The sequence below is a fragment of the Adiantum capillus-veneris genome, chromosome 4, assembly GCF_014529385.1.
Source record: "Adiantum capillus-veneris isolate H3 chromosome 4, ASM1452938v2, whole genome shotgun sequence".
Lineage (NCBI taxonomy): Eukaryota > Viridiplantae > Streptophyta > Polypodiopsida > Polypodiales > Pteridaceae > Adiantum > Adiantum capillus-veneris.
This window is the reverse complement of record NC_140934.1, coordinates 49,916,121-49,940,363: the sequence shown is the minus strand read 5'-3', so window position 1 is coordinate 49,940,363 and position 24,243 is coordinate 49,916,121. Positions and strand designations below refer to the sequence as shown.

Below are 24,243 nucleotides of genomic sequence, written 5' to 3'. Positions count from 1 at the left end.
AGAGAGACGGAAAGGCTTTTAAGAGGCGTTAAAAAACGATAAGCATGTACAATTCAAAAATCGTTGAACACTCATAATTCAAACTCTTTTTTCTCAACTTTATCAAAAATTAGATACAATTCAAGTTTTGGTGATTGTCAAAGGAAAATTAGTCATATCCCAAGGTTCCAAGGGCTACATGGTAGGGTTACAAGTTCTGAAGAGTTTGTATTTGAAGTAATAAAAATAAAAAATACATCGGTAGCGTCTTTCTCTCTCATTCTTCTCTCCAACTCAATGATCCTAGTAGTGAAACACCAATGACAATTTTCCTTTCACTTTTGTCTCACAATAAATAACAAGAGAACACTGACTCCTTGAAAAAATTGACTACTAGTCTCATATGGTAGAACTAAATGTTAAGACTCATGCTGGTTTGTGTGAAGAAATTGCTATTAGCTTTTACAAAAAATTAACCACCTTCTCTCGTTGTTGATATATATATCTCAAAGCTTCAAATACCAAAAAATATCAAACAAGGTGAATAAGACACATCTTGGCCTCCACAAGATGATAAGAGAGAATGGGTGGCACCCCATGTGATCCTCAACTTTGCCATGGAGCACCAATCAACAAGCGTAATCCAACCGTGCACAATTCACGAGCCCCATAAGCACAATGCGAACCGAAAATAGGTCCACCCTCTTTTGCCTTTCTCCTATAAGGCATATTGTAGAGGCCAATAAGGTGAGAAGATAAATTAGATCCAAGTAAGAAGTGGGGAGATGAAAATGGCTTGGGCTTTAAATTTCCCTCCAAAGGCGAGAAGGTAGTTCTCAAGAACTCCTGGCCACACTCATACTATGGGTACCCCCCTCTCCGGTAAATGCAGGCGCGAGCTTCTGGAATCTTCGCGAGCTCCTTCCTGTCGCAGCGTAAGAGCACAAGCATCTTGAGTTGCTCTCCTTCGTCTTCTTGTAGTTGCTTCTTGCTTTCTGTTCGTGAACGTACATGTCATTGGGTGCTTGCAATATTGAGCTCGGCTTGTACACTCATGAGATTTTGCTCCACAAAAGCTCGCCCTGCTTGCTTTGACAATGCTTGGTCTATAGTCTGCGGCACATTGTTCATGTAGAGTGTTGGCTTCAGTTGAAAGTCTTGAGGTACCCAAATCCCACCCAATACAACCAGTTGCGGAGCAGCTCCTCCTGATGGTGTTTGTGTCGTGGCCGAAGAGATGTGCATGGTACTCATGGGATTCGGCCTTTTCGTGTGAAGCCGGTATTTCTGCAAGATGCCCAAAGGCTCTCGAATGTGAGTGCTCCCAGCATCTAGCAATTTTGATTAAAAACAAGAAGAAATACCGAACACATGTAAAGTGTAGACAAGCTTAACATGCTCTCCTATACAACACAATTCCATCATGCATGCCAGGGATAACAAATATTGCGAGGACTGCCGCCATGCCATAGCCATGACATCCGAGCAGCTCTTTTGAGCCCTTGTCCTAAACCCAGTAGGCTAGAGACTGGCGAATCACCACCCAACTGTCCTATATATAGGGTTCCCCATACAGTCCATTGCCTGCCAGCTCCCTTTAGGGATGACCCTTGTCCTGATAAATATAGGGGTCTCTAGGATGTATATAATTATCAGGACTTGAAGTTTAGCCCTATTACTCGTTTAGGAACTAGTGCGAAACTGGCTGTGGATGTGTTTGAAGCACCAAGTCATTTTGCAGTCCCAAGATATGTTGTGTGGAATCATAAACAGAATGCAATTCAAGATTATGTTTTTGTTCATCTACGTAATCAAGGTGAAAGTGAGTCTTTGAAGGAACGCCAATGGCTCATGATCTGCAAACTAGAAATGAAGGGTTTATCATCTCACCTGCAAATGGCTTTTGACCTCATCATTTGTCAAGCCGTCCACCTGCATTACTTCTCGGATTTGCTTAGGAGTAGCAACTGCAAGGACCAGAAGTACTTTAGATGTCCACAAACACACAGACGCCTGCATCACTTTTTATGCTTTTTGATGTTGTGAAAACGTGTTTGTGACTTTCATCAAGAACTCTCACAACTAGAGGTTTTGCACCTTCTTGACTAGACCGCAATTTTCTTGTCAATGTGTGCACACACACATGCACACATCACAGTCAAATCATTTGAATATGACACATGACACCCTTGTCCGTGAACTGATCTTGTATGGTACTCTTACAACAAGTAAGCTAAGATATTAAGACAAACATGAAAAGGTCACCACACCTTGTGTCTACAATGAACCTTATTAGCTCAAAACTTGAACGTCGAGCAAGTGAAGCTTGGCCATCTCACATGAATAAGTAGAGGGCTCAAAATATACCTTCTGATCCACCCAGCTGCTTGAGAGCATTCACAAACTTGCGATGAAGCTCAGCTGACCAGCATCTTCTAGGCTTTCGATGAGGCGATGTTTGGTTGGAAGTTCCATTGTTTGCTAGAGTTGATGCCGAAGGGAAGGGTTCGTCAAAGTGTTGATACGAAGCGCCTTCAATGCCCGTGAAACCTGTGCTGGTGGACATGTTTGGATTATGACATGTATCTTCATGATCCGTCTGGGGAGGAGGGGAGGTGGTTTCGGCAGCCTCATCCGTTAGCCTTCTCTTTTTATCTCTAAGAAATGGCACAAAAGCACCTCCCGGCCTTGTTCCCAAAGTCTTACTGTACGCATGTGAATCCTCCTCACAACTGCCTGTTGCCCTAGTCTTGTAGAGGCTATTTGCCATCTGCAACACTTCCTGAAATAATAGCAAAACCAATTGTTAGCAAATTCACACCTCATATGCATAAGTATCTCATGTTTGACATCAAATTAATGCACCATCCAAAAACTTTAGCAAAGAGAGAATCTGATTGAGAGCCTGACATTTTCTGTTCATTTGAAAGTTAAAGGTCACGCCTATGTCAATGGTGGACACCATGAGCTCATGTGGTCTATGTAGTGAAGGCGGGAACTCTTGCCCTTAAAATTCCCAAGATTTTTGGCTAATTTAGTGTATTTTCTGCAGGGCACATTTTTATCAGTAAAATAGCGGTAAATACCAAAAAACAGGTAAAATGCCCGTCAAAAATCAACCCTGTTAATAATAATAATGTAATAACTGGCAATAGCAGGTTACATTTCATGTGCATGCAGCTCTCGAGAGTTTTTCCTTTTTCAGGGCAAAGCCTCAATACAGACCATATTGTTTAGCTCAATATGAAATATTTTATTCAGAGCAAAACCACCTGACGCTTTTGGGACTGGGCATGCTGCTACACAGCTGTCACTTGCACCGATTTGTGTAGGCACCTGCATGAATATGGAGCTGAAAGATCTTGCAAGTTGCACCATTCAGGTGCCTTCAGAATGGGTGCACTAATCAGTGCTGTCTTGAGCGTATCAAATGTAACGTCGCACTCAACATTCGATTGGTATGACACCAATAGCCAATACAGATGCAGTATGTGGGCATGAAGTGTTTGTTGGGTCTGGATGCATGCAACCTGCAGTCATGTTACATATCTGACATGTACAACTCTATAAGGCAAGTGGTTTTGCACATGTCAAGGTTATTGTAAAATAAAAGTTTCCTTGTCTTATTAGGCCACAGACACGAGTTTTAGGCACATGAACCATAGTACAGCTTGTGTATGCTTTTGGCAACCATGTGCCCAGATTTTTTTGGAGCCCCCTGGTGGTCAGTTACAGATTTTGGGTTTGGATGGGAACTTGGAAGTCCTGGCTTTTGGTTGTTATGTATTAGCAGCCGGTAGGAAGTATATTAATCTTGCATGCGGGGGACTCTATTTTTTCCCATTTATCACAATGTATGCATGGAAAGAAAGACAGAGTTTGATGATAGCAATTATGTATTGCATTGTCTATAGTTCTACATAGCTTCTGAAGAAGATTGCTATACCTCTTGACAGACAGTAGTATTCTTTCCTCCTCTTGACCAGTAGGAGTGTGGCTGTGCTTCATCTCCACTCATGCTTTCACACTGGTTGGGTTCTTCACGAATTGAATTCAATATGTCTGAGACAATGAAGTCTGCCTTGCATAATGGGAATGATGAGGTTGTTATCGACTCAGCAGAAGCTGACTTATCTACTTCACAGCAATAATCATCCCGTTTGCAATCGCAAAGTTGTGTCCTCGAAGCTTCAATCTCTGCAGACGATGCAGCAAGGATCGATGTGGGTATCATAGTGAGTTGTTAAAAGGTTTCAAAAGAATATTGCAGAGCATGTCATTCTGATACCACCATGCTTATGTCTCATTAAGTTCTACAAATGAGTGCAACCTTTCGAGAGCATGCATGGACTAGACGTCAATTGGCGACCTTAAATCGTTGTTAAGAGATTCTCACCACTGCTTAGAAGGCCCATACAAATGGGCAACTCCCGCTTGAAAGCCTCGATTTTGCGGCGCTCTTCCTCCAGTAGTCGCAGGTATGCTTCAATTTTGCTTGCATTATTATCTTCATTTGTGGCAGGAGGAGAGGTGGGCTCATGGGAGCTAGCAGGCCTTCCTAAGGTCAATTCCATCATCGCCCTGTGCTCACTCCACATTGTCCAAGACTTTACCTGCCCATTTATACCTATCACTTATCAGCATTCAAGTTCCCTTCCCCAATGTGGCTCTCATGATAGCCTTCTGTTGATATCATGATGATTAGGTGTTATTTTCTAGAGAGAGGAGGTTCATGAGTGGAACTCTCTCTCTCTTTCTCACACACACACACACACACACACACTCACAAGCTTTTCATGAGTAGTAGTTGAAACCACAACGTGAGAGTCTCTTTCACTTTGTGTTGTATCGAGTATGGAGAGGAATTTCATGAGGATATATTGTTACATTGTGGGCTGAGTATATCTGCAGGGAATAAAGGCAAGCAAACATGCGGGAATGGCGTGCGTGCGTGTGTGAGAGAGAGAGAGAGAGAGAGAGAGAGAGAGAGAGAGACCATGTCTGTTTCTGTGTGTGCGCGCAGGTGGGATGATGGGAAGGAAAGAGCTGAAGATGCGCACCGTCATGAGTCGATGGGAGCGGAATGACAATCAGAAGATCAGTTGTATACGTTTTGGTTATGATATTTTGTGAATGTGATGAAGCTCGGGAATCCGATTCTGCGCCAACCTCTACAAACGAAAATCAACAGTGCTGCGCTACTTTGCGTTCAAGCAAATGATTGCTCCCTCATGCTCTTTTGGTCGCCACCCTGCATTTCCATTTCCATTTCCAGAGAGAGACGGAGAGACTACTCATGAGTACCGAATAATGTGTGTTTAGAGAGAGAGAGAGAGAGAGAGAGAGAGAGAGAGAGAGAGTACCAACCTCAGATTCCACGAAAGGCGCAGTGTCTGAAGGCAACTCTCTCAGACTCTCAGACGGGAAAGCGTCAAAGAAGCTTCTTATAAAGGCTGCTCTAATGCACTGTCGAGTCTCGGCATGGCCGGCAGAATGGAGGCAGCACAGATCCCCCCCCCCCCCCCCCCCTCTCTCTCTCTCTCTCTCTCTCTCGCTAGATTGTCAATATGCATGCAGAATACAAAAGCACGTGTGCGTTCTATTGGAACGTAGTAGCCTCAGATGTGTACATGAATGTCTACATCGAGAGAGAGAGAGAGAGAGAGAGAGAGAGAGAGAGAGAGAGTGTTGTCTCTAGAGAGAGAGTGTGTGTATTGTGGAGTGGCATCCCCAACTGGTAAGAATCAAAATTTGTTCGAGAGGGGGGGAATAAAGTGGGGAATATTCTACCAAGACAACAGCACTAGAGTGAGGAATGATGCTGAATAAACCCTTGGAGCATGCAAGGGAGGTGCTTCTCCCTATTTCTTTTTTCAAAAGCCCTCTGATTACCTCTCTCTCTCTCTCTCTCTCTCTTAATCTTTGGGTATGGGTAATGCTGGCCACCTCAACTCCTTCAAAGGTTGCCAAGGGAATATGCATAACTTATCCCTGTTGGGATTCTATGGACAAAGAACTTATATGATATCATCGAAGTCATATGGTAGTTAGTTCATTTTCTAGTTCTTAGCTTTTCAATTTCTCTATTTTAGAGCACTTGGTGGACGTACTTTTCTATCGTGTTTAGTGGTCCATACCGGCCTATCGTCCAATCTGTCCCACTATTGCCTTCGATGTTGGTTTATAGTAATATCCATCAAAGAAAATTTTGTGTAGTGTTCTCTTTACATACATTCCACCATCTTACTTGTGTATGGATGAACTACAATATCTGCTTATACACTAAGGACAATACAAGAGCTTGATGATAAACATAATGAGTCCTCGGCTTCTCTCACCTCGTGAATTCAACAAGAGGAGTATTTTAATTTAAATGATTTAACACTAGTTTGGTACCACAACCGGACATTACAATGTCTTTTTTGGATCACTTTGTAAAAAATACCAAGGCAAAATCATAAATACTTTTTAACAACTTACATAGTGTATGACTTGTCCCATGGGTATACTACATAAGAAAAACATTACAAAGTTATTTTGAGAAACATAAGAAAAGATTCTTTAATACTGTCTACAAAAGTGAAAGTGTGGACTTTTAGTATGTCCTAATTGTTGGGGTATAAAGCCCAATGTGGTCGCCCAGGTAAGTGGGCGGGCCGCTAGGTATGTACACATATTCTTTTGTAAAAAACCTAATAAGAACTCACTATGCTCTACACATTACAGTAGAGCGAGTTCACCATATCGTCGTGCTCTTCTTCTCGCACTCTCTCTCGCGTCGCACTTTCGCTCGTACTCCTTCAACTGGTATCAGAGCTCAGATCGAGGCTCGGGGCAGCACTGCACGAGGCTAGAGTCACCAACTCAGATTGGAGTGAAATTCGACAGACGAAGACACAGCCCCAAATCTCGTGGGCTAACTCGAAGGGCTTAGTGTTCTCAGAATTTCATTCTGAGGTCATCTCGGTCACCGTTCGGCTTCGACAAAGGTCTGCGCAGGCCATTTTCGACTACGTGGTCTCGGCGGGTGCAGATCCGACTCTGCAAATTTAGGGTTTTCGGCCTACGACTGCAGGTGTTGAGGATATCGACACTCCCAGAGTGTTGATTTGTGGCTGTCTACACATCGAAGGACGGCTCACAGTTCTTGGAGGCGTGTCACATACGACACGGACGCATCTACACACAGACTGTAGGCGACATCCACTAGTTCATCAGGTAGCTTGTGTTTGTTGCTTGATATTCCAGATTTCATCCTGACATTGCAGGTACTTCCACATGGGATGTATTGTCAGAGATGATGTATGTTTGTTGAGGGTTTGCTGGCTGTGAGTCACGCAGCAAACAACCGCCGCAGCGGTTACAACATATAGTGGGAAATTTGTGGATGTATGACTTTGTGGGAAGTCTATGTACTGTTAGATTTACTGCAGCCTTTGTTGAGGGTCGAGTGAGGTTTTATTGAGCTGGGGGATTCTCGAATGTTGAGATCCTTTCGGTGATACAGGTCTTGAAGCGATCCCTCGAGCACCCTTAGATAGGCAGCTAGGATGTATTGACTGTGAGTTAGACAGTTGGGATTGCATCTTTGCTTTACTGCCGTTGAGGCATTGTCACAGTCTATGCTTACAGGACAGTGAGAGACAGTACAGGTGCAGGACAGGTTTACCCGCAGCTTACAGTGTCAGAGAGACAGTGTTTTTTGAGCTGTTTTTTGGTCTGTTTTTTGAGTATACCAGAGCCATTTTACAAAGGAGACTCTACCAAAATTTATGCAGAATCTGAAGCTTTCTTGGTTCATTTGACAGGTTGATATTGGTTCAGAGGTCAGTTTACAGGGGAAACTCTGCCGAATTTTTCCCAGGAAAGTAAACCACTGTGAAGCGTAGCTATGGCTGGATCATAGGACACTGCTCTTTACAATATCAAGAAGCTGGATGGAACCAATTTCCCATTGTGGAAGAAGCAGATTTGGCACGTGTTGGTACAAAAGAAGCAGATAAAACCTATAAAGCTCAAGGGGATAAAACCAGAAGATATGGACGAAGATGAATGGAGCGAAATGGATGAATTGGCACTTTCTACCATTATGCTGACTTTGGCAGAAAGCGTTTACTTCAATGTAGCAGACGAGATGTCGGCTTATCAAGTATGGTTAAAGCTGAGTGATTTTTATGAGAAGCAGAGTGCAGCTTCACAGGTATACTGGCTTAAGAAGCTTGTTGACTTGAAGATGAAAGAAGGGACACCTATGTCCAATCATCTGAATGAATGCAACACAATCTATAGTCAGTTGTCAGCTCAAGGTGTCAAGTTTGATGAACCTGTTAGAGCTATGTTCCTGTTGATCACATTGCCGAAAAGTTGGGACACTTTTCGCACAGCTTTGAGTAATTCTGCACCTCCAGATGGTTTGAACATAGCAGGTGTAGAAGGAAGTCTGCTTACTGAAGAAACCAATAGAAAGACAATAGACAAAGGCAAAGGAACAGCCTTAGTTGTCAGGGGAAGGACCAAAGAAAAGTACAAAGGTGGAAAGAGGAATCAGTCTCGTAGCAAGTCCCGCAGTGCTAAAGGCAAGAGTGACATAAAATGCTACCATTGTGGCAAGAAGGGTCACATGAAAAGAGACTGCAGAGAATGGAAAGCAGAAAAAGGCAAAGAGAAAGCTGAAAACCATGGTGAGAAGAACAAGTCCTCAGTGAAGATTCAAGAAATAAATGTGACGAACACTGTTGCAGAGGATGACAGTCTAGTGTCAGGAGACATCTACTTCTTGAAGAATACAATGGACTCAGCTCTTCTTACAGCATCTGATGGAAATGCACTGAGTGACTGGATTATAGACTCAGGGGCATCACTTCATGTGTCTCCAAACAAGGAGTGGTTTACTTCTTATGTGACCACTAAAGATCATGTTCGGCTAGGCAATGGGCAGAAATGTGAGATCTTAGGTGTTGGAGATGTTCAATTGAAGTTTCAGAATGGCTCTTCTTTCACGCTGAAGAATGTGAGACATGTTCCCGTAATTACAAAGAGCTTGATCAACACAGGTTTACTTGATGATACACGTCACCACTTTTGGACAAAACATGTGGAAGATATCCAAGGGTTCTATGACAGTAGCACATGGAGTAAAGTCTGGAGGACTTTACATGATTTATGTATCAAATGTCTCTAAAAATGTTATCAATGTAACCGAGCAGCCGACATTTCTTTGTGGCATAGCCGGTTAGGACATATGTCCAAGAAGGGAATGAAAATCTTGTCTCGTTCTGGTTATTTGCCTAGCTTTTCATTTAATGATTTTGAATTCTATGAACATTGTCTGTATGGTAAGCAAACACAACAGCCACATAAGCATAGAAGCAGTAGAAGAGATACACAGTTGGCACTTGTTCATAGTGATTTATGTGGACCTATGCCTAACCTATCTCTAGGGGGAGCTTCTTACTTTATGACATTTATAGATGACTACTCGAGGAAAGTATGGGTTTACTTTCTCAAGCACAAGGATGAAGCGTTTAGTGTTTTCAAAACGTTTGTGATACTTGCGGAGAATGAGAGTGGCAAGAAGCTTAAATGCTTACGCACTGACAATGGTGGAGAGTATGTTTCAAAGGCCTTTTAGGACTTTTGTGAGTCAAAAGGTATAAAACGTGAACTTATTGCTCCTTACAATCCTCCTCAAAATGGTGTTGCTGAGAGGATGAATAGGACCATACAAGAGAAGGTCAGAAGTATGTTGTCTAATGCACAGCTACCAAATGGGTTTTGGGCTGAAGCTGTATCAACAGCTGTTCATCTTGTAAATATATCTCCTAGCAAGGTTTTGCAGAAGGATTCAGTGCCAGAGATGGTATGGTCAGGAAAAATGCCCTCATACAAGCATCTCAAAGTCTTAATTTGGCTGTGAGGCATATACTCACGTTCCAAAGGAATTTAGGAACAAACTTGAGCCAAAGAGTAGAAAGTGCATCTTTTTAGGCTATGGTAATTCTGGTGAGATGGGGTACAGACTTTGGGATCCCGAATCCAGAAAGGTTGTCCGCAGCAATGATGTTCACTTTAATGAATCCAAATATCATTCTAAACCAGAGAGGGTTGATGAGATTAGAAGAGTTGTCTTCCAAGAAGATGGACCTGTACGTGCAAGACAAAATGTCAGGGCTCAAGAGGAGCAAGGACATGTAGATTGGAACCACAGGTTGTGGCTGAGCCTGAGCCACCTATTGTGCGTAGATCTGGACATGTCACGCGACCTCCTGATAGGTTTGTTCCATCTATGAACTATGTCATGTTGGCTGATTGCAATGAGCCTTCATGTTACAAGGAAGCAGTGCAAATGAAGGACTCCGGGAATTGGCAATTGGCCATGCAGTCAGAGATGACAGCTCTGCATAAAAACAAGACATGGAAGCTAGTTAAATTACCACAGGGCAAAAAGGCTCTACCTTGTAAATGGGTTTATAGGTATAAGATCACCGCTCATGATAGTCAGCCAAAGTACAAAGCAAGGCTTGTTGCCAAGGGTTTTAAGCAAGAACAAGGCATTGACTTTGATGAAGTCTTCTCTCCGGTGGTCAAGATGACTACATTGAGATGCTTTCTTGCATTGGCTGCCATATTAGATTTGGTGTTGCACCAAATGGATGTCAAGACAGCGTTCTTGCATGGTGATTTAGATGTGGAAATTTACATGCAGCAGCCAGAAGGGTTTGTTGAGAAAGGCAAGGAAGATTGGGTATGCCAGTTGTTAAAGAGTCTTTATGGCTTAAAACAATCACCGAGGGCATGGTACCATAAATTCCACAAGTTTATGCTTTCTCAAGGCTACAAGCGTAGTGAGTTCGATCACTGTCTATATACAAAGAAGGCTAAGGATGGTAGTTGGCTGATCCTTATTTTGTATGTGGATGACATGTTGATTGCTGGCAAGCACTTGGAAGAAATTTCAGCTTTGAAGTCAAAGATGGCCAAATCGTTTGACATGAAAGACATGGGTGAGGCAAGTCATATACTTGGTATGCGCATTGAGAAAGACAGATCAAAGAAGTTGATTTGGTTATCTCAAACAGAGTATATTGACAAGGTTTTGCAACGTTTCAATATGGAGAAGGGAAAGGCACTGAGTGTTCCATTGCCACCATATGTGAAACTTAGCAAACAAGATTGTCCCGTGTCTGAGGAAGAACAGGCTGAAATGGATAAGATTCCATATGCGTCTGCAGTGGGTAGTTTGATGTATGCAATGATTGCTACTCGCCCAGACATTGCAGTTGCAGTGGGAGTAGTAAGTCGATACATGTCAAACCTAGGCAAGAAACATTGGGAGGCAGTGAAAGGAATATTGAGATACCTGAAAGCTACAAAGAGTATGCGTATATGCTATGGGAGTCAGGAGCTAAGTGTAAAGGGTTTTACAGACTCAGATTATGCAGGTGACTTAGACAACCGAAGGTCTACGTCAGGGTATGTCTTTACATTGGCTGGTGGAGCAGTATCATGGCGTTCTAGATTACAAGATTGTGTTACTCAGTCTACTACAGAGGCTGAATATGTTGCAGCATCAGAGGCATGCAAAGAATCAATTTGGCTCAATCGACTAGTAACAAATTTGGGAATCAAAGAAGAGATGCCTGTGTTATATTGTGATAGTCAAAGTGCTATACAATTGGCTCGCAATCCAGTTTATCACTCAAAGACAAAACATGTGGATGTGAAGTATCATTTCATCAGGGAAATGCTCGAGGATAAGCAACTTCAGCTTGTCAAAGTTCACACCACAGAAAATCCTGCTGATCTACTTACAAAAGGACTTCCCTCAGAGAGCTTTGCGCATTTTCGCAAGCAGTTAGGTGTAGGGTAGTACATCACTTCTCTACATCTCTTGTATATTAGCTTGTATAGTAGCTTCTCTCACACTTAAAGTACCACATTGGACTTTAAGTGGGAGGTTGTTGGGGTATAAAGCCCAATGTGGTCGCCCAGGTAAGTGGGCGGGCCGCCAGGTATGTACACATATTCTTTTGTAAAAAACCTAATAAGAACTCACTATGCTCTACACATTACAGTAGAGCGAGTTCACCATATCGTCGTGCTCTTCTTCTCGCACTCTCTCTCGCGTCGCACTTCCGCTCGTACTCCTTCACTAATGATTTCGAAAAAAGACAAACAGGCGTATCTTTCTAGATGCATCATTGCGCGAAGCAGGAAGGGAGGGACAAAGCACGAGGTGGAGGCAGGGACAAGGACGGGGATGAAGCAGTAGATGTGCGAGGCGGCAGACCAGGGTGCGGGGAGGTGGACGAGGGGAAAGCAAACATGATTTTTTTAAAAAAAATTAAACTTTAGCGCCCCCCATGAGCAACCAAATGATGAGTCTCAGTTGGTGTGCTTGAGGGAAGCAAGAGTTAATCTCTGCAGGGTGGAGGTTCGAAACCAATGCAAAACCTTTTGTTGGACGCAATAATTGAGGGTGCGAGGATGAGGGTGTCGTTATTGAGTTGGGAGAAATCTAGCCCACTAAATGAATATAATAGAGAACCTACCAGTATATTAGTATCTACCACAGGTTCTTTAATACTGTCTACAAAAGTGAAAGTGTGGACTCTAGTATGTGATTCATAAATCATGTTAAAAAGAATCCATTGGCTTTGACTTGCAACATGAATATAATATATAGAGTGACACAAAGTATACAACATGAATATGTGATGTTTGTAAATATATAGAATGACATTATTGTGACAAACAAAATTCATTTGACATAGGAAAAAATCATTCAATATAAGTAAGTTGGACAAAAAACAAGCAAAAAACATGGAAGTGTCCATTTACATTGTAAAATAAATTAAAAATTATTACAAATAGATTTTTCTTGCATATTTAAGTTTTTCTCCATCGATATCTTTTCCACAAATTCATTTGACATTGTTTCGAGCATAGAAATGACTTATGATTTTTTCCAAGTTTTAAGACATTATAATGTCCATAGATATTTGAGTGTCGGAGTATCGAACTAGTGTTAGGATAAATCAATAAAATTATTTTACTAGAGAATTGAAAGGAAATTAATGGTTTTAATACATAATAGGAAAAGCAAAACATGTTGAGAGAAAGGTTTCTTAACGCAAAATACGTGACAGTATTGCGACATAAGACACTTCTCGTCATTATCAGGGCATTAGTTACTATGTCGATTCAAGTCTCTAGCTCCAATCGTGTTTTGGACTTGTGGCTAAAACATAAAACTCTTTGAACCCAGCCTCAATATTGTAAAAAAGATTTTGCAATATTGCACCCCTCAAGCTAGTGCACTCACAAGCTCTTGAGCTTCTATTAAGCTTTGTTGCTTTAAATTGGTCTGGTGAAGTGCCCAATGCCTAAGCCTCTTGGCACCACCATTCATCAACACACATAGTATATTAGTTGACCTACCTTATATAGTTATTGGTTTAATAACATAGCAGCAATCTAGCTTAGCTCCCGCTAAGTATAAAATATGGTATTGGTGCATTGGAAAGAGTCCTTCCAATTACGCACATTATGCCCCTTGCAAATTCGAGAGTTTGAGCATCATATCCTGATGAGGTTCCAACTTTTGATCAAGTTTGAGCTTTGCATCCTCAATTTTTTAGCCACAAGACCTCTCCCTCTCAAACTCTAAAATGCCAATCTCATCTTTCCACAATGTTAAAGTTTCTCTCCACAAGATTCTTTTAAGCGTCAAGAGTCATTGATAGAGCATGTGACATGTTGCGCTTGGTTCCATAGGTCATATTTGATCATAGAGGACAGTAATGGTCTCTCTCTCTCTCTCTCTCTCTCTCTCTCTCTCACACACACACACACACACACACACACACACACACACACACACGTGTCTTGCGTTCAAGACTCGTTAGACAGGTCTTTGAGGTCTCTTGGGATTAATGTTCATAGAGGAGACACTCTCTCTCATCCAATACTCATATGTGAAAATGATGCTAACTAACTCTTTTAACCGTATTAACACACTCACAAGAAGTTTTGGACAAGTTTTCACAATAATTCCCACATTGTGACTTACTTCAACATCATGAGGTTCTCTAAGAGAGGCACCGCGTACCTACCTAGGTACGATTGGGGACACGGGACCGTCGGCCCGGTTGGGGGGGGGGGGGACTTGCCCCCGATCGTACCTAGCTAAGTATGCTGTGTCTCTCGAGCAGAAGCTCATGATATTATGCATTGTATGAAAGACACTATAAAAGACTACGGTTTCCTACATGAGAAAATTACCGCCTTTGAATACAAAGCTATGCCAAGGAAATACGCAGTACGTGTGAAATTGAGGCAAGTTGAAGCTGAAGAAAGGAAGGGGGCCGGGGGGCGGGGGAGGGAGAGAGAGAGAGAGAGAGAGAGAGAGAGAGAGAGAGCTGTGCTAGCAATCAGAGTGTACATGGAGTGCGTCTCTCTCTGTGTGTGTGTGTGTGTGTGTGTGTGTGTGAGAGAGAGAGAGAGAGGGAGAGAGAGAGCTCTTACAAGATTGTACAATACAGCTGCATTCTGCAACAATGGGGAGTAGGCGCGCAGCTACCATTGAAGCTCACCATTTGCCAGTATAATAAGCAGCTGCTCATCCCAGGATTCTTGAGAGCATTGTATCTGGACCCAAATTTGCAGTTGCCTCTTCGGGTTCAGATGTACCTTATGGAAAAACCCAAACAATAAGAAGCTTTCAAATCTTAGAAATCGAATCCGGAATCTTGTGTAGATTCTGCAATTGTGCATTTCTTACCGCTTTCGTGTCCTCACACCTTTGAAACTCTGCCCTTGTAGTTTGTCTTATAAACATGTGTACGCATTATGTGCCATCATGTCGACACTCTCATGGCGGCTAGTGTATACCTTTACACTCTATTTAATTTTCCCCTCCCGCCCACCACAAAAACACACAATGACACCTCTCAAAAACTGCCTTTTCACATTCAAACGTATGCCTTGGATTCTTTTGTTCCCTTTCAAATTCAAACAAGGCCGTCACACTGCTTGATCAGGCCGACACGGAGAGAGAGAGAGAGAGAGAGAGAGAGAGAGAGAGAGAGAGAGAGCGAGCAACATACCTTACACACTACACTCCTTGCTCTCGTCTCTTCTGTTAAAGTTTGTTGCTGTCGGCTTTTTAAAGTGTGCACTATTTTTATTGCAAGCATGGCTCCAAAGCAACGTTGAAAAATAGCATCTTAAAATAGCTTCAAAAAGCCTAAAAGTTGTGTACAACATATCATAGGCACCACTCCTATATCCTTCCCTACAAGCAGGTAGTGCCAACAAACGGCCCTGATTCTTTGGAGAACTTTGGTCGTCGATCCCATCTTAAGCCCATTGTGTCAAATTTTCTAGAGGCCATACAACCCCTACAATCTCCAAAACCTCCTTTACAAAAATTTGCTCCACAATTTTTAAATTGGTACTTCAGCCAACATTTAAAAGCATGCCAATCTTCGCTCTCATTTGCAGCAACAAGGAACCCAATCACAAGCAAACCGTTTTTTGGTGGTGTGGCCGTATGCAATTGTTGCTATGCCACATTGTGCTTTGTGCTAAATGGTACATGTTAGTTTTGTGCATTTTACCCCCTACACATGCAACTTTGCATTAAGTGCAATCATCCACCATGGATGATGACATTAGCCATTCCATCAGGTGCATTCATCATCCATTACTCCTCACTCTACACAAACATTGAAAAAGGCATAGGATAAACTAGCTTCTTTGTCTAATTTGGCAAAAACTGTTACCTTGCGTAATGTTAGAGTCAAAGATTATGCACGAAGAGGATGATGTAGATGTAATTCTTACAGAGATTAAAGATTCAAGTGAGAATAAAATTTCCATTGTTGAGGTCATCTTATCAATCCTATTGTCCATGAAGCTCTTGAAACTTTGTGAGATTGAGATTCTTATCAGACATTTACCTCTATGTAGAAACTTGTGATAGATCATAAACTTGATTATGTAAAGCTTAACTATCATGAGCTTGTATTGTTGTAAGAGGCCCAATCTAGGAAAAATAGGCCTAATTACTATGCTATTGAACATACATTTATGGATGTATAGAAAAAGAAGAACACCCTTGATTCCAACTCCAAATGCCTCTTTACATAGTAGGCCTACCTTGAGAGCTGTTGCTTCGTCAAACAATAGGTCTAAGAGTTCTAGTGAAAAAGACAAGTAGAAGATGACCTACCATTACTCCTCAAGCAATCTCCTAAGCTGAAGGCTAAAGAGACAAATTCAACCATAGTAGATGCTTCTTCAAATGTAGATTTGGTAAGTGTTTTGTAGGATGTAGAATGAGCTTTTAGTGCACAATGTCAAATAACCCAGAGTCTGTTCATATTTTTTGTATTACAAAATCAATAGATTATGTGTGATAATTTAATAGCAGTGCAACCATGCACAATAATCTCATTGTGATTTGTTCCATTTTCTTGGAATATTTTTACATGTCCTAACAATGCCTCTTATCTAGTGAAGGGAGTTGGAAATTGTGTGTTTACTATTGTAGGTCGTCGTTCTCCCGTCGTTCTTTCCCATCTACTTCACTCTATGTGTACTTGCAAGACTCATTCTTATAGTCATGTTTGTGCATGATAAATATACTGTGCATGATTGCAATTTTTGTGATATTATTGTGGCACATGGCACTTTGTTTCATTAATTGCATAAGCTCAATGCTTACAAGAAACATGTGAAAGATTCAACATGTACAATTTTTGACATAAAGGTTATTTCAGACTCAAAACTTTGGTATGCACATTTAAGTGATTTGAATGTTTTCAATTTTTGCATTTACAAAAAAATGATATGGTTGCTTTTTCCCTAGCTTGTATCACCATTGAAACATGTGTGTGAGGCTTAGCACATTATTTTAAGTTTTGTAAGGATCACTATAAGAGTAAAAGTCTAGAACCGCCATTATTGCCATAGATTAATAGAGGAAAATAGAAAGAGAAAAAATTACATGAGCAGCAATAGCGATGACAAAGGACACATTAGTGGTCCAATAGCAATATATGCGGTCATAGACACATACATATTTTTGCATCTATTATTGCATATGTTATCGCTCACATTACCGCGTATATTGTCGCTACAAGACTTTTCAAAAAATAAAGATGCTCATTTGGGCCATCCAATTTTGGATGGTCCAAATGAGCATCTTTATTTTTGACCCGTGCATAAAACATATCAAATATCAATTGCATTTTGAAAAGTGTACAAAATAATAATAAATAAACTTTGAAATTAACAACATACTTTAAATTACATGTCACACCATAATTGAAGCACAAAAGAACAATACTGGAATTGAATTACAAATAAAGCTAGAGTTCCAAATGACTTTTATGTTCAAACGATGGTTTGTTGTGCCATATTTACACTAGTAAAGAGGACTACAAAAAAAGTATCAGTCTAAGTCCTCGTCTTCCTTGTCCTCCTCCTCTTCATCCAGGGGTACAAAGTTTGATTGCTCTGACTCTATAACAACCAAAATCAAATTAGATAAATCAATAACTGAAAATGATTATGAAAATATTCACTAATTATACTTATTGCTTGTAGAGATCTAATTGTTGAGTAAAATTACACATAAGAGATATGATGGTATATTTTCTAAGTGAAAAATAACAAAAAATTTCATAAGCTAAAGCATCTCCTATACACAATTAAAAATGACATGTTTATCTTTCCAGATTGCTTCAAGTCCCAAACCATAGTGCATGGGATTTTGTTTGGTTCACCGAGCTTCGTGTTGTTGTATGTGGGATGGGTCTGTTGGTTGCCCCTTCCTCCCTTTTTCCTTGCTGCATGACCCACTCCCACTTTGTCTTAGCCATGTTGCCGCCACCACGATAGCTCCGCCCTAGATTTGTAACCTACTTGGCCGTGGCGTGCCATTCACTTGATTGCTTCAAATTAGGGAAAATATGAATCCTAAAAGATCCCTTTATGGTCAAATATGCTTTTGGAATATACTCTCTACACCATTGAGAATGGACGTGTGGCCATAGTGCCGCCAATTTTGCATTTTTTTGAATGGCCATAACTTGAGCATTTTACTTCAAATTTGTCAGACAATAGTGCATTTGGATCGCATTGCCGAACTCTTTCCATAGATATGTTACATGATATAGTTTTTGAGGTACATAAATATGGGCTATCCATGCCTCCCATTTTATGTCCTATTGTTGATTGAAATATGATTGGTTGCTCTTACAAGGCCCTTTTAAGGTTCATATTTTTCCTAATGTGTTTTTAAAAAATTTCTTGATATATCTCTCTAACCATTGCATGCAGAATTGCTCATTGAAGCAGTGCAAGCATGCAACACTTCCTCGACATAGCGTGCATGATTGGGAAGTTGGTCTTTGAACTTAATAAACATTTCTTATATGTTTGAGTGCATAAGAATTTGCAAGAGGCCCCAAAATTCCTTGCCTCATGTAGTACCAAAATTGACCTCACCACCGTACGTGACCCTATAGTAGCGCCCATGTGTATTTGGCACGAGCGCGTCATAGTCCTCATCTTCTGAATTGGAGTGGCATGCTCCAAAAGAGGTGATCCCAATATGAGCCCCCATTGCTCCGCCTACCACGCTGCTCACTACCCTGAGAGGAACGCCTACGTGCACAACTAGAAGAGTTTGTTGACCACCCGGACGAGGCTCAAGCAAAGCAGGAGTAGAATGGAATGGCTTGGGTCCCTACGATGGAAGGGGGTGTGTTAGTAAGGCATGATAGAAGGAGGTGATGTCGATGAGGGGCTTCGGATGTATTGAGTTCCTCCTTAACTCCCCCACGGTGCGGTTTTATATGAAAGACCATAGGACACTAGCTGCTATGGAATGTAGTGGCCAAACAAACTTTCTGTGAAACGTAAGTACTTCTCTCGCCTCCGGGATTCCATTATGTAAAAAATGCATATAGCACATGCAAATAAGAGGTATTTAAATAATCCTTTACTAGTATATTTTTAAGTATTCTATTTACCCCTTATGTATGCATTTTTGAACTAGCCCTTATGTATGAAAATTTTCACTTTCTCAATTAAAAAACCATTTATGTAAGTACATTTTTATGTGAATGTACCTGATTATAAATCCCTTATTTTGTTCACACATGCTATCTTACATATTTTGTAGTGGACGCCCAGGCCTCTCGCAAAGAGAATGCATACAGCAGGTCCAAATCCATCATTAACTGAGGAACCAATGTAGATGGACCAACCCTACCCTAACCTAACCGCCGTAAGAGGGCTATACTTGCAAATAACAAAAAGATCGCTACACTCAAGCCCGCCTTCAACTTTAAACTAACCACATATAAACCTAAATCTATTTCTTGGACTTGCTCCTCAAGAGTTGAATCCATTAGAGGCAACTACCACCCCAGTGGGGGCCTAGCTCTATGACATGAATTAACCAAAGGAAGAAGACGGGGACTACTCCCTAGCAGGTGGGACATCTACAAAGATTGATTTGTAATTATCGAGCTAATCTCTCATTCTCTCTCTCTCTCTCTATCTATCTATCTACACCTCTTCTCTATTGTCTACACCCATTCTCTACCAAATCTAGACACCTCTATCTATCTACACCTGGTCTACACCACTTATATATCCTCGGTATCATCGCTTTTTTACACCTAATCTACACCATCTTTCTCTCTATCTATCTACACCTAATCTACACCACTTCCCTATCCTCTATACCTAGTCTCTATCTAATCTATCCACCTCTATCTATCTACCTACGGTAGATGGAGACGTCGATCTCTATCCTCTACACCTAATGCACACCTAATCTGAGGCTGAAGAGGACATAGAGAGAGGTTACTAGAGGCAGATATATATATATATATATATATATATATATATATATATATATATATATATAGAGAGAGAGAGAGAGAGAGAGAGAGAGAGAGAGAGAGAGAGAGAGAGGGTGTAGAGATAAATAGACAGATTTTTACCCATGTATCTACCTCTTTCTCTACACCTTTCATCTCTATCTAATCTGCACACCTCTATATCTCCACCTAAGGTAGATAGAGAGGGTGTAGAGAGGGAGATAGATCTATCTACCTCTCTCTCTACACCTAATCTCTTTCTAATCTAAGCCTCTATCTCTCTACCTTGCGGTAGAACATCCTCTAAGAAAGATAAAAGGACTAAAAAGGTCACGAGTGAGTAGAAAACCATAGAAGGGAGAAGAAAGAGGAAGAAGTAGAGAAGTGAGAAGAGGTAGAGCTAGAATCATAGCCAATTCTCATCATCTCAACTTACCTTAAACAACTCCATGGTTGGCAAATTGTTTAGGTCCTTCAAGTATAGGGCTAGAAGATGTCTTGGGTTATGCTTTGGGTGTTTCCATTCTACTTTCAATACATTTAGATATGACTAAACATGCAAAGACCCAAGGGCTACTACAATTGTGGGTGAAACCAAAAGAATGTATATATTGGGAGTTACATGAGAGGTAGAATTATAATGAAACTATAAGAGTGGAAGCATTTGGCTTAATTTACTTGTGCTTCCTCTATTTCTTGGTTTATAATCAAAATGTTTACTTTTACACGAGATTTATAACTATACAAAATGTCAATTTTCAAAAGGGATAATGTAAATTCTTCATGAAATGTTAAGTATTGGCCTTAGTCTCTTTCTTCTTCTCCTCCTTAGCCTTTTGGATCCTTCTCCTCCTCCTCCTTAGACTTTCTCTCCTCCTTATCCCCTTAGCCTTTGGCTCCTTCTTCACCTGTTCTTTTATTCTTCTTGGACTCTTTCTAGGGGTAGCATGCTGCTTCGAACTTCTTCTCTACATTGGGGGTCACATGCTCCTTCTTATTCTCTTTGTCCCCTTTTTCCCTTTTTGTGGGTTTTCCTTGGTGCCATTTGTGTTGCCTTGCCTCTTCCTTTGGATTCTTTTTCCAATAGTTGGCTCTAATATGCATATTCTCATCTTCCTATATGTAGTGGCTTTTGCACACTAACCATATGTCTCATGATCTTGGCCCTAACATTAGGAAATTTTTGGACCTTGCATGGTCATTGCTAAAGATTCTTCGGGCTAAGGGCGAATGGGTTGTCTCATCAAAGGGGACAATGATAATGAGTATGCCTACTTTCTTAGCATATGTCTATCCCTCTCCCTTAAAACAACTAGACCTAGGCCTAAGTGGAAATATGGGCCATGGATGATAACTACTCATTATGCCACATCATGAGCTCGTGGATCAAGGGGACCCAAAAATGACTTTTTTGAGAAATTTATAGTATGACCTATTTTTCTCTTAAAATGACCCCCGCTATTTACTTGTATGAAAATATCATTTATAAACTTTGTTTTCTTATCAATCATTTTCCCCCTATGATGCATGCTTCAATGGAACTATAGACGTGGCCAGAATGTTGCCTATAAGTGCCAACTTTGCAAATTTCAGTGGTGTTGTTATGAAACAAGAGGAAAATCTGATCCTTGTGTGAGTGGACAAGGTAGACAAGGAGATTTTTGTATATATGAAAACACAAATTGACAAGCAGGCTAAGGATGTCAACACGCCTAGACTCTAAATTATTTTAGGTATGCACTTGTCTACTGACAAGCTCAATTGTCTTAGCACTATGTATGGTGGCCTCCTTCTCACTCTTTCTTTTCATTTCTCTCTCCCATACTTCAATTTGCATATGACGGAAGTCCAACCCAAATCAATCGTGCTGGGAATAAACTCATGCCATGGGATAGTAGAAGGGTAGTGTAGATGCAGATACATGATTTTAATTTTTAAGAACCATGAGCTAAATGATCCATAGAAAAGTATGCAATTATATTGAAGGGAAATTTTTTTAACATCACCAGCCTCATGACTAGAGTGGGACTTATTAATTTTCATGGTGTGAAAAAAGAAGGAAATTTGAAGGATGTGGTTTGAACAACTAGCAGAATGGTAGTGAACGTCAAGCACACTAAGGCATGGACCATGGAAAATCAAGGGATATCTTAGGGGTGATGGGAGATGAGAGTACCACTCGAGATAAGTTGAGTCCGAACAAATGGGCATGGTGGATCACTTTTATTAAGGAAACCATGGATTTCGAGGGTGGAAAAGCAATGTACTCTCTGACATTCAATATTGGGATGTTGCAATTGGGAGGGCTAAAAGGGTTCACTTGAGATGACTACACGTCTCTTTCCCTTTCTTGTGCTTCTACACACATAGCATTCTCTCTCTCTCTCTCTCTCTCTCTCTCTCTCTCTCTCTCTCTCTCTCTCTCTCTCTCTCTCTCTCTCTCTCTCTCTCTCTCTCTCTCTCTCTCTCTCTCATGTTTCTAAAATTCGAACGTGTCAAAGCATCATCCAATTTATTGGTCAAACCAATTCTAGCAAGTCCTAGCCAAGTAGAAAAGCTGATAAGGAAAAAAAGAGCTCTAAAAAGCACAATCCTGGTAAACTATATCTTAGGCGTGCCTAAGATACATATGGATGCAAGTACATGCAAATTGGTGTCAAATTGAATGCATAGGAAGTGTATGAGTTGTTGGTGATATGCAAAAAGTTTGATAGCTTTTGGATGTGGTGAGATTTGTGAACAAATTTGTGTCCGCTTTATCGCTTTCTGAGCTTTTGGTGAGACTGATAGAGTTATGTTATGCCAGACTTGATGATACTTGTCAAGGTGCTACATTTGACTTTTGTAAATATATCTATGTCCTAGATGGTGGCTAACAGAGGTCTGTTGTGAAAAAAGTGGAAAAAATTGCAATTTTCTCTAGTAAAATGTTATCAACAAGTTCAAAAAGGAATTAATCTCAAATACAGATTCATGGCGGCATATGGAACATTCCTATAAAGTCAAAGTGGAAAAAACCCACATCTTCATCAACTATGGTGCCAAACGCTTGGAGCAAATGAATGAAACCTTGAATACGATCAAACTTCATATCCAAAGCACACCAAATTTAACCTGGAGCGTGTATGGTTAGTGAGCATCAAGTCCACGTAGTCAGCACTTCAAAAAACACACAGGGGTATAGGTTTGAGAAAAAACGCGATTGTTTTCTCTGTTTGCATGAAAAATGATTTTTTTTCAACTTTTGAGATTTTCCGTCATTGATACATGAGTTTTGAATAAAGTGGCACATTAACTAGCTATTCAGCTACATGACAAATAAGAAGGCATCACTTCAGTCTCTGACTAATCTTTGAACTACGACAACTATCCACAGGAGCTGTGAAATCCAAAGCTAAAGAGAGAAAGAAGAGATGGAGTTGCAAGTAGAAGCTTAAGAAGATTCCACCATTCACTTTGTTCAAAGACTCTCTCAAGGAGGCATCCACTTACATAGAGAAACAAAGACTCGATCCATAAGGGGCAACAATTTACACAACAGCATATAGGGATACATATCATAACGTGGTTATCATCCCCACAATCCCTCAAGAAGCATATAATTTGGCGAGGAAGCTTTTGATTGAAGAAGCCTTGGAAAAGAGAGAATTGCTCAAATATTTCCAAATTCCCCCATGTGGATTCGACATCCAAAGAGCCCATGAGATATACACGAGCATCACCACAGAGGAGAAAACAAATGAAATATCCACCCTTGACAATGATAGAGTCTAGATCAAGATCATTTCTGAGCTCATTGCTAAAGCCCTAGGTATGTTCAACAAAAGAGCAATTATGAAGGGAAAGGAGATGGGGGTGGAAGTGTTCATGAAAAAGGGAGCTGCAACCACATTTGCTGATATGACATGATGGGAAGTGGAGCTACCCACCTGCATGTTCATGCAATTCTTCCACATAGACGACAAACGACAAAGGAAGGTAACAACTTACACCTGGGGTTACCAACAAAACACACCGGTTACCATTGACCAAGCCCAACACTTGCTTGAGCTACTTATGAAAAAAAAGAAACATTCCAAGCTCACCTATCTATCAACTCTAGAGGTCTTGACAAGAATAGCATATCAGGCTATCGGAGCCGCTCAGGACCTTCCAAAAACTCTAACACAAAATGACTCGATTCAGCTTCAAGAGGAAGAGAGCGAGCAGGAGATGGCTAGATTGGGATCAACTCATACTACTGATAGAACATGCTCCAAAAGGAAAGTACAAGAATCACATTCCTTTAAAGATGAGTAAGAAGATGAAAGGGTAAGAAGGCCATACTGATGCCAAAATAGGGGAAAGAAGAGAAATCTCAGAA

General features: G+C 40.9%; 1 protein-coding gene across 2 annotated transcripts; it reads right to left on the bottom strand.

The window, feature by feature from the left end:
- Positions 1-361: 361 nt before the first annotated feature.
- LOC147459134 (transcription factor HHO2-like) lies at positions 362-14,651 on the bottom strand. Of its 2 annotated transcripts, XM_086510465.1 has the most exons (7): positions 14,506-14,623; positions 5,040-5,230; positions 4,376-4,592; positions 3,926-4,176; positions 2,347-2,761; positions 1,870-1,946; positions 362-1,266 (listed from the first exon to the last, which is right to left on the bottom strand). In XM_086510465.1, the coding sequence occupies exons 2-7, from the start codon at positions 5,043-5,045 to the stop codon at positions 994-996; spliced, it is 1,239 nt and encodes a 412-aa protein (XP_086366591.1). In that variant the 5' UTR covers positions 5,046-5,230; positions 14,506-14,623; the 3' UTR covers positions 362-993. The 2 variants fall into 2 exon arrangements, with proteins under 2 accessions (XP_086366591.1, XP_086366592.1); XM_086510466.1 differs by lacking the exon at positions 5,040-5,230 and having other exon boundaries at positions 14,506-14,651.
- Positions 14,652-24,243: the final 9,592 nt, after the last annotated feature.